General features: G+C 48.5%; 1 protein-coding gene across 1 annotated transcript in view; it reads right to left on the reverse strand.

The window, feature by feature from the left end:
• The window catches only part of LAMB1 (laminin subunit beta 1), a 73,956-nt gene extending 65,088 nt beyond the window's left edge, over positions 1-8,868 (reverse strand). Inside the window, exons 1-5 of the mRNA XM_004263347.3 lie at positions 8,736-8,868; positions 8,484-8,606; positions 7,244-7,419; positions 4,358-4,493; positions 1,171-1,244 (exon numbers count right to left, since the gene is read on the reverse strand). Of these exons, the coding sequence (XP_004263395.2) occupies positions 1,171-1,244; positions 4,358-4,493; positions 7,244-7,419; positions 8,484-8,520 (423 nt within the window). The 5' untranslated portion in view covers positions 8,521-8,606; positions 8,736-8,868. The remainder of the gene's footprint in view (positions 1-1,170; positions 1,245-4,357; positions 4,494-7,243; positions 7,420-8,483; positions 8,607-8,735) is intronic.
• Positions 8,869-11,290: the final 2,422 nt, after the last annotated feature.

An 11,290-nucleotide genomic window follows, 5' to 3' on the forward strand; every position in this document is an offset into this window, starting at 1 on the left:
ATATGTGCCCACCCGACTTTTGAATATAAACGAAATACCCATAAAAGGTCGTTTTACCTTTTAAATGGAGAAAACGAACAAAGTAAAAGATAGGACCATAAACATTCATAAAGACGATTTTGAGTATTTTTAGGTGTCCCATAACGTGAAGGCAACATCCGAAGCTGAGTCTCACTTCTAACTGCCAGGTTGAGCACGTGGCCAATGAAGGGACAAGGCGTGGTTTAGGAAAAGTCCTCCCTAATCCCTCGCGGGACCAGGTGCCACCGTGTAAACCTTCCCCCCGCCCACCCCAACCAGCAACAGCAGGTTCCCGTGGAGGAGCAAGGGGATGAAGAGCTCAGGCCTGGGGACCAGCAGCCCAGCATCCCTTCTAGTCACGCTGTGACTTCCACGCCCACCCCTGGCCCTTGGCCGCCCAGGCTTAGGCAGAGGACACAAGCAAGACTTTCATGGCTACCCGCCCACACTGTAAACCTACCCCTGGCACCTTTTCCAAACCTGAGAAGGTGTAGATAAGGCCCCCAACTGAAAACGATTCAAAAGTGATTTTAATCTGAGAAGCAATAAGTAAATTATAGGTTTTGTGTGCACCAACATGTACTTTAAGCCATGTGAAGCCTGTCATTTCCAGGCAGCTGCTTAAGAAGAAACAAAGGGACTTTGTACACAGACATTCCCTAGTCCTGGAGTCATTTTACATCTCTCAAAGAAAAAGGATGGGAAAAATCCACGTTGAAGAAGGCAAGCACATTTCTTAAGGAACTCAAAAACCGTTCCCACATATTTTGCAAAACCTTGAAAACTAAAGATAATACACTTCCTTTTCAGTTACCAAAGTCAGCATTAAAACATCAACCCAAGGGAGCAGGGACTGACTCTCCAGATGTCTTACTATGATTTGGGAGCAGGTCAAAGCTGCCTGTCTCCATGGGGAAATAAACAGATATCTAATTAAAAGTTTACAGTCGAATCATCTTAGAACAGTGGCTCTCTCTACTTACTGCCATGAAGAGAGAGTATCTGTTATGCCTAGTGTTTCATGCCCATGTTGAAAAGCTGTTCAATTATCCCATTTTATAGCAATAATCATGTTTAGGTTCCCACTGAGGCCAAGCCGCAACAGCCATCCATTTTGAAAGGGGAATTTGTGAGAAAGTTAGACCTTACCTTGAAGGTCATGATGAGATGAGTGAAATGGAATTCCGCTTCCAAATCCAGTTGGATGGTTACATTTTCCACGCCTATAGGAGATTGTTTTGAAAAGACAAAAGGAAACAGCAAGGTAAACGGGAACATCTGTGAACAACTGAGACCATTCTCTTCAAGTATCCTTAGGCTCCGCATAGGAGTTCTCTCTGCGGTGCATCTTAAGCTGAAGGTAAGATAAATAATGATAAAACCCTGGCTTGATTCAGGTGACGGCGCACATCTCAGAATGATTCTTCAGTTGTTCATCAATCATTCTGGAGTTCAACGTATTGAATGTATTCCCTGGAACAAGACATCTGGCAGAATGTCAGAATGACAGCCTTTAGTTGCTGTCAAGAAAGACATCTTTTGCTTAGGAAAAAAATGAAAAGTCTTCCCAACCCACTTAGCCAAGGGACTTTCTCAAAGGCGAAACAAGAGGGGGCACTTCCTGTGCACAGTAGGGGTTCAGCTTTGCTGTCTGAAGCCCAGGAACACAATCCTCTTCCAGTCGACACAAACATATTCCTTTTGTTCTGTGCAGCAGCAAAGAAAACAAATAAGAGTCCACCACGTTTTGTGAGTTTCGCTCCAATTTAGAAAAACCTATCCCTGATGGAGAAGCCTTTGGGTGCATTTCCACAACTGAGAAACAATGCCAAAGAGACAAAGAATGGGTCAAATAAATAAACTGGCCCAGAACAAATACTAACATCTTCCCTTTCAGGGGAAAGCCTGAACAAACAAATGAGCCTCTGCACTCTGCCCTGGGGGTCAATCCACTGGAATTCCAGGGAGGGAAAGCACCTCCTCCCCAATCCCTTGGGCCCTCAAGCCTGCCTGTTTAGCGAAGGAGACCTTTCCACATTTCCTGTGCTCGAGAGAGCTTTTGGGGATCCATCTTCTGAAGCAAAAGAAGTCTTAAATGCAGGAAGACAGGAATGTGTCGGGATGAATGATGTCACAGGCTGGTGTATTTTCGGGAAATCAGTAGGACTTTTGAAATAAACTCTCCCACTGGACAACTGCCAAGTCAATTGGGGATGGGGGTGGGGGGGGAAGTGGTCACTGGAACGGATATGAGTTAGTTGGAATGTTAAAGAAAAACATAGCCGTGCTAACTAACCTTATCTAACTTATTAGAAAGAAACTGTACTACAAACCTACTCTCCACGACAAGGTTAGCTAAGCAACTATCTGTCTCTCCTTTCCCAGGCTTTTAAAAACCTGCACTATTTGTTTAAAATGAAGAGATAACGAAATAGCGTAAAGTACAAGAAAGACTAGGACCAGTTCTGTAACATAAGAACATATCCGGCAATGTGGGCTTGAAAAGCGCATTCCATTTTAGATTCCTAACCTGATAAAGCACTGCAGGGTTTTTTTTGTTTTTGTTTTTTTTAAAATATGGGAAGAAAAATCCACGGAGAAAAGAAATGAGATCATTCTTCTATGGTGTACTTGATTTCTGTCGGACCTAGTAGTAAAGCATCATGAGGGGTAAGTTAAAAGTAGGTGCACATTCCAAGACTGTTTCTGGGCCTGAGCACTGATAATTTAACACGTCACATCACGTAAAGCTCATCTTGGACAAAACATAAATAGATAAAATCACATTCCTAAACAAAGTCTTCACTTGTGACCTATCAGACAGCAGAGAGATGAGAGGGGACAGTAACATTCAGTCTGACTTTCTAAAACTAAGTTCCATCCATCTAATCTCATCTGATCTCTTGTGACAGAGTGACAGCGCCCTCAAACCCCTCTATTTGAAAATCGCTTCTTTCTGGCATTTGGCCTCTTTTGTCCCACAAACTCAACGTTGTAGAGACTGATTAAGTCCTGATGTAACCAAGAAAAACCCTCCTCTAGAACAATAGCATGTGATGAACTATTTTACTGTCTATCAACTTGATACTGATGTTGAGGCATCCTTCTTCTAACTGTCTTTCGGTCTCACTGGAAAAACGTGGACAGTCAGAAACATCCCACATTTGTCATAAGCTCTATGTGGTTTCAGAAGTCCCAGGCTTTCTCTGCCCAGGCTTAAATTCACTTCTTTGAGAGTCCTTTCTCATAAATGTTTTGTAAAAAAGATCTAGTGGTCGGGACTTCCCTGGTGGCGCAGTGGTTAAGAATCTGCCTGCAAATGCAGAGGACATGGGTTCGATCCCTGGCCTGGGAAGATCCCACATGCCGTGGAGCAACTAAGCCCGTGTGCCACAACTACTGAGCCTGCGCTCTAGAGCCCTCGAGCCACAACTACTGAGCCCTCGAGCCACAACTACTGAGCCCACATGCCGCAAGTACTGAGGCCCGCACGCCTAGAGCCCGTGCTCCACAAAAAGAGAAGCCACCGCAATGAGAAGCCTGCACACCGCAATGAAGAGTAACCCCTGCTCGTTGCAACTAGAGAAAGGTCACGCGCAACGACATAGACCCAACGCAGCCAAAAATAATCAAAAACAAAAGATCTAATGGTAACATTGTTAATGACAAACACATTAACTCTACCTTTAATCCTCAAATTTCAGAATTCAAGTTTGAAACAAATGCAGAACTAATTTGGGCTTAGTTGTACTGCAACAGTATCATATTTGATGAATTTATTAAACCAAAACCCAAGAGGCAAAGAAAGGAAAAACGGTGGGATTCACACACTCACTGGAAAAGCTGACTTGGGGTCATTATCCACGTTGAGTCTGAAAAACTACATCTAATGTATACTCAGAGTACTATGATTAAATGTTCTCTAGATGGAAAGAAGATGGTGGGCATTGATTCTGCCCTTTCCTTTGAGGTTGATGAAAATGAAAGTTGCTGTTTTGTGGAGGAATAAGGGCCTGAGATGATGCAGGGCCTTCCCACGCCCTCCCCAGACTGCCCCCGGCCCATGCCCACGCTCCCCAAGGCCCCCTCAGTATGAAGACTATGAAATACTCCTTTGGTCTCGCATGAAAGACCTCTTTCTTATAGGAAGTGCATACTTCAGGAAGAAAGATCGGATTTTACCAAGAGAAGTTAGTGCTTCAGGCAGTAAATCTGTCAAAGGCCATAATTCCAGGATAGAGAAACCAATTGTAATTACAAACACCCAGTAGCCCGTAAACCCCTTCCAGGTGACCCATCACACTCTTTGGAACTTATCCCCATACCAACCACATACCATTTTCGGATTGCCACCAGATCTTAAGACGGTTTGGAGCAAATGTCGTGACCACATTTTCAATGAGATGACTGTCAGGGTTCAGGGTTTCATGATAAGGATCTTGTGAATTGCATATGAAGCATTTTTTGTCCTCCTGAAAGCAAAGTCAGTTCTATGAGTCTAGGAAGCAATCACGCGTGCACACACACACACACACACCAAAATCAAGCCCACAATACAAAAACCCAACCTACTTGCTTCAAGAAAAATGCATGTGCCAAAATTACTTAAATGACCTGTCATACGTCTTTCACTTTTTAACTTAACTGAGTATGAAATACTCCTGAAATTTTCCTCTTCTCTTGCAACTTCAAGGTCAAAAGTAGAAGGTGGCATTGTTTCCACAAGCTATTAATTTAATCAAAATGAAAGTTCTAGGCTTAAGTCTTAATCTCAGTGAATAACTGGAGAAGTTTACTCTTGAAGCAAACTGCAGAGGAGCTTTTAGAGAATTTTTGCTGACATAAAGGAAACTGAAAATAAAAAAAGAACAGTTCAATTGGCCTGATTTTCAAAAACCTATATAAAGCAGAAACCAGTTACTAGGCAGACGTATTTAAGCAGCTTTGGGAACTACAGATAAAGATTTCTTAGCTTCTCCTCTGCCCCAGCAGTGAATTCGCAGTGGCAGCGAGCAGGCTAGCCTACAAACTGCTCAGAATATCCAGGAAGAGGACACCAGACTCTCATGTTGGGAGCACTGAAAACTGGGACCAATTCAAAGAACGCCAAATTGGACCCGAACTAAAAATATACTTTAGGTTTTAGAGTAGCTTTGAACTTCTCTCTTCTCACTTTCCTTTTTCCTAAAATGGGGGTCACAGCCAAAAGAGCCCTCATTGCACTGCATCACTGTGAATTATAAACAGCATCACTTAAAGTTCCCTTTTCCACATAAGGCTTTGCTCTCTAAGATTTTCTGAAATGCATATTACTCTTAGGTCTGAAAGTGACACTGAGATGGAAATCTATAGAGACCCACACACATCTTACAAACAACATTTAAGCAAGGGTGGTCATCTTATAAGGACAGTATCAACTGACTGTACTTTTTATGTTTGTATTTATTTAGCTAGCTATTACTTATCACCCTCCTCCCAAAAGGATTTAGAGACTGGCAAGGTGTACCAACTAGAAGTCAGGAATACAATGGGACCCTGGACAAAATACTTACGCTTCCTGCCTCAATTTTTCACCTGTTCAACGTCTGAGAGAAGTACACACCCAGTGCCTTTCTTTAGGCTCTAATATCTGTGAAGAGTCCTCCACAATTTCACGGCTAATCACATAAACCAGAGAGTCTGGCTCTACTTGCTTTTAAGGCAAATAATCCAATTCTCATTCTGGTCAAAGCTGGTTTCAGGATCTGGTGACTCATTTACAGGATGCCCTGGCCTCGGAGGTAAATGTTAGCATAATATTTTGGGTAAAATTTACATGCTAATATTAGAAAAGGTAACATCAACTGCCTTCAGTAACTTGTAGCCAAGGAAACTAATACTGGAGAACAATTACCAGAACTTAAAAAAAGTTTAATTACAGCCTCCCTTCTAATCAGGAGGAAGCAGTCTAGACATCTCCGTATAAACCTGGAAGCAAGTAAGTGGAATCCACTTTACCACATTCCTTTGGTTTAATTTATCAGGTCTCCAGAATGGGCTCTCCTCCTGCTTTGTAAACGTGACTCCATTTGAAGGCATCTGCCTGCAAACCACACGGTATTCTGTCCCACTCCTGAAGGGCAGATCTGCAGGTGGGTGCAGTGACCAAGTTTCGAGCAAGTGGCTTGGCACTTGCCCTGCGCAGGAGATTAAGCCCGTATGCTGGCTTTAGACGCCAGAGACACCTGCCTCCCTTTTCAAAATCAAGGAAAGGGATTTTGATTCTCGGTGGTTTATGCTTTGAGCCTTCTTTTAAAATTACATTTTACTAAAAACGTGACCTTTGGGGCTTCCCTGGGGGCGCAGTGGTTGACAGTCCGCCTGCCGATGCAGGGGACACGGGTTCGCGCCCCGGTCCGGGAAGATCCCACATGCCGCAGAGCGGCTGGGGCCGTGAGCCATGGCCGCTGAGCCTGCGCTCCGCAATGGGAGAGGCCACGACAGTGAGAGGCCGGTGTACCGCCAAAAAAACAAAACAACAACAAAAAACGTGACCTTTGAAAGCTAGGATCTGGGTCTACTTTTAGAAACAGATAACACTCGGAAATTTCATTTTGGTCCTCCTCTATCGGGTACCATGGCAACCAGGGCATTCTGAAAAAGCAAGCATCTGATTCTGCTATCTAATGGAAGTAGATGGGAACAGCACCAAATGAGGAGACAAAAACATTGGAGTGTTTTTCTCCATGACGGGAGTGACCTTGCAAGGTGTCTGTCAGTGCTGGAATACTCTTTATCCAAGTGAAAGATTTGGGAAAAGGCCAAGATCACCACTCAGTATATAAAAAAGAAGAGGTTAAACCACCTTTTATATACATTTCCAGAAAGAAAAGGATTAAAAAACAAACCAAACCAACCAACGAAAAAAAAGACACGGGTCTTTTAGACGCCCGGGTCTTTTAGAGGTCAGGGCTTGGGGGCAGGGCCACCAGATCTGTCTGCAGCCCTGCCTTTCCACACTGACTGTGGCCGCGGCAGGAAATGTTTGGCGGATGCAACTGTGCAAACTGTGAGCCACCACAGTGCAAAAGGGTGAGAGCTACCAGCCTAATCCCGGGACTCCCTGGCTGCGGCGCTTCCTATCTGGATCGCTGGCAGGATGCGGAGTCCCCTGGGCCTTCCCCTTCGGTCTGGACTGGAGGAGGCTCGCGCGCGCAGAGCCTGGAGCCATCTCTCCCCTCACCTGGAGGTGGCTGACGATACAGTAAGGCTCGGGTTTGTACAGCCCACAGGTCGAGGTCACCGAGAGCTTCTGGGCTCGGCCGATGAGAAGGTCGCCGGTGGCCGGGTAGCAGCTGCCCTCCGCGCAGCCGTAGCTGAACTCGGGTTCTTGAGCACTCACTTGGGCTCCGCACAGGGCTGTGGAAGGGTCAGGCAACAGGGTAGGGCACAAGCAGGGAGCGGGCCCCAGCAAAGGGAATAAGCAGGGGCGGGGAGAGAGTAGATTCAGAAAAAAAGCAGGATACACAGAAAAGAGACACAATGGGGAGATGATCGAGGCCGGGAAGGCAGGACGCGGAGAGGAGGATTCAGACAGAAACAGAGACGTCAAGTTTGTCCAGCAGCCAAGAGCATCACTCCCAGGAAACCCACCTACACTCGTGCCCACCCTAATCTGCCCGGGAAGCAGCTCCGGGCACTTCGACACGCCTGGACCTGGGCGCAGGGAGGCAGGTGGCCAAACGCCGCACACCCGTACTCGCGCACGTATGTGTCTGTGAACCCGCGCGCACGCGGCAGCCTGTATATCCTCAGCGTGACAGCGCGTGTGTGTGCGCGGAAATCTGTGAGCGTGCGGGTGCGTGAGTGTGTGTGCATGCACGCTCGGAGGACGCGGGCGCTTCGCCCGGCGACGGGGGATGGTGGGGCTCGCGGGGGACGCCACTCTCCCGAGCGAGGGGCCGGTGGACAGTCCCTGCGGCTTTGGATTGGCTTCAACAATTCGTCATTCCGGGGACGCTCCCGGTCCAGCTGTTTCTGGCGCCATCCGGGGGCAAACAGCGATGCTTAATTAAAGCCACATGGCCCCAATCTGTTCCCAGGACGAAGCCTGCGCTCAGCTCGGGGCACTTTCCCGGAAAATGGGCTCCTAGCGAGCCCTCCACCCCATGAAGCCTGACCCCAGCGACGGAGAGACCCACCGAGAAAGGGCCGGAGATGCCAAGCCCAGAGAGGCAGCCGCGGGAGCACCCGGAGCTCTGGCACAGCCCCCCGCGATGCAGTCGCCTGCGGTCCTCGCACACCGTCCCCGGCTACCACCCAGGGCGCTGGCGTTTAATCCCAGCGCAGAATTTCCACCGGGCCCCTCTCCCGATGCCCCCTCCCGATCCCCCAGGCTCCCCCGAAGCTGGGACCAACAGCTTGGTTTATTCTTTCCCCGCGTCCAAGCCCACGCCCTTCCCCCACCGTTTCCTCGGAATTACCTAAGAAACTGAACGCGAACATCTGGAGCCGCCCCATGGCCAGTCCCTGCAGCCGAGGGCACACAGCAGAGGAGGGGAGGACACGGCCGCCGAGCCGCCGGCTCTTTTCCGCCGTCTTCCTTTCTGGAGAGGGGGAGAAAAAAATAAGGCAAATATTCAGGGAGAAGAGAGGGGCCCTCGCATTTCCTGCCGCTCCCACGGAAGCGGGGGGATGGGGAGGGAAAAATCGCGCCGCCACTTTGTTCTCCTCACCCGGCGGGGCGAGCGCTCTCCCGGCTCCTGGCAGTCCCGGAGCCCAAAGAAGGGAATTAGAAAGTTTCGCCCTGGGAGGAACCGAGGGTGGCGCCTCTGCTCATGCGCACACGGGGAGCCGGGGCGGAGGGGGCGGGCGGCCCCGACTTGGCGGGGAGGGGGTGAGGGCCAGGTCCAACCCTCCCCCGGCGCCTCTTTTGTTTTAAGGCCGCATCTGTGGACGCGGCGGGGCTGTGGCTCTTAACGTTCCCTGCGCAGAGCTGCGGGGCGGCCGCAGGGTGCGCGTCCCCAGCGGTGCGCAGGGCAGGGGCAGGAGGTGCTCGGATCGCAGGCGAGGAGGCGGGTCGGGACCTATGGGCGCACTGGCTCGTGCATTTACATTTGTAAGGAGTGAGTCATGAAGAGGTGCCCAAGGCTATAAACTCTGGCACCCAGCGCTCCGGGAGGGCTGGTTAAACCCTTTAGAAAGAGGGTCGACCTGGCAGGTTTGCTCCTGAGAAAGCAGGGAAGCCCCCATGTATTGCTGAGCCCGGGCTGGGCGCCACCTCTGATGTCTTCATTCGAACGAAGGAAAGTGCTCTTCGCTCCGCTGCCTTTGCGGACCTGCCTGGAGTCCCTGCTACCCAGGTGGCCACAGCATTGAATTACCCATCTAATTCTGTTTTTTGTTTTTCAATCTACTTTTTACCTAAATCCAGACGTATGGCTCGAATTCAGGTAACTTCTCGAACGCCGCTCTTGGTAGTGACGCTTTTTTCCCATCTTACCGTGAAAGGGTCGACTCAGCCACGAAGCTGGAAGTCTCTCATGAGACACACTTGTCCACAACCTCCACAAAGCACAACCTCGCAAATTCTAGACAGGAATTCCATGGTGTACAAATGGTGAGACGTGCGAGCAAGCCTCTAACGTCGGGTCTCCAGAAGCATTGCGTGTGACTTGTCTGGTTAAATAAGGGGTAAATACACGCTCACCCTTCTAGGGGTTGGAGAGGGAAGAGAGGCTGGTGGTGTGACTCTGCCACCCCTTCTGTGAATTAACCCAATTCTGCTGCCTTAGCAATGGCTGGAATCAGAGCTTGAGCTTTCTTTAGTCCTCTGGGCAGAAGTGCTCCCTGGAATGAGGGGAGTAGAGTTAGTTGTTAGTCCAGTCAGGAGATTTGGTTTCCCAATTAATCACCCCAGGGAGAAGCGGTTAAGTTGCCAGTTGGTCAGCTTTTAACTTAGTTGCAATGAAATAGGGGCCCAGGGAAGTTTAATCATTAGACCATAGAGTAAGCTGCTTTGTGAGTTTATCTACATCCTTTCCACGGAGGGAGGCCTTAGGTCTCGTCTCGGTGATACGTTAATTATTCACCGAATCAAGACTTGCCCTGCTGCAGCCTCTGGAGATTTCTGCCTCTACCCAATGCTCAGGATCCTTGGTGCTATCTGGGCAGCCCTGAACACCGAGAGAGCGGGTGCCCTTGCGACGGTCTTAATATTGTGATGGAGGGTCTTCAGAACTTAAAAAAGATTCACAAGCAAATGTCTTCTCCCTTTGTGGAACTTCTGATACCCTGGGCCGAAGCTGATTACAGTTTTTCATCCATACAAATTGCAGGCAGCGTTCGGTTCTGCCTCTTTGGGGGAAACCGGCCTCTGCTCTCACAGCAGCTGAACCCTCCCTGCTACTCGGCAGTTCTGTCTGTCGCAGGTCAGTGTCCTTTCCCAGAGGGCAAGCACCTTCAACACTCTCTGAAAGTCCCCTGTGTGCCTTAACACTTCACCTACAGTGGTAAACTTACCATTACTGAAAGAATTAGATTTGTTGGTTTTTGCATGCATCTATTCTGACCACTCCATCTATGAATGTGTCCGTCTCCATTCCCACCTTTATCTTTTGTACTTCTGCCCTGGAAAGTGTGCCCTCATCTCATCTCCTGAGAGCAATGCTCTCACACGCACAAACCTGCTCGATGCCTCCATGTTAAGAGGAAAAAAAAAAAAAATCAAAAAGCTTTATTCTCCACACCCCTCTACTCCTTTCCTCCCTTTGACTTCACAGCCCAGGTTCTTAAAAGGATAGTCTGCACTCACTTTTGTTTCCTCCTGGTTTCTCCTCCATCCCATTGGAATGTGGCTTCCATCTCCACCACTGGTCTCCGTAATGACCACCAACCCTCTAATTGCCAAATGCAATGGACAGTGTCCCTATTTGATAATTCTGTGGCATGTGTTTCTCACGATTCTTCCCTTCTTAAGACTTTTCCTTGGCTTCCAGGACACAGTTCCCTCTAAAAATTTCCCCAAGGACTGACTCCGCCCCCCACCCCCATTTTCTCTCTCCCTCTCTGATCTCTTACACATTAATGCTCCCGAAGGTTCCGTTTCCAGCTTCTTTCTCCTCTACACCCTTTCATCCACATCCCAGGGCTCTACCACCTTGGCCTTGGTACGCCCCACATGGATGACTCTAGCATGTACCTGGCTTGCGATTTACATCTAATTTCTAACAGCCTATTGACCATCACTACTTTGATGACCCATAGGCACATGGGCTGCAAAACTGAACTC

This window comes from Orcinus orca, chromosome 9 (assembly GCF_937001465.1).
Source record: "Orcinus orca chromosome 9, mOrcOrc1.1, whole genome shotgun sequence".
NCBI classification, from domain to species: domain Eukaryota; kingdom Metazoa; phylum Chordata; class Mammalia; order Artiodactyla; family Delphinidae; genus Orcinus; species Orcinus orca.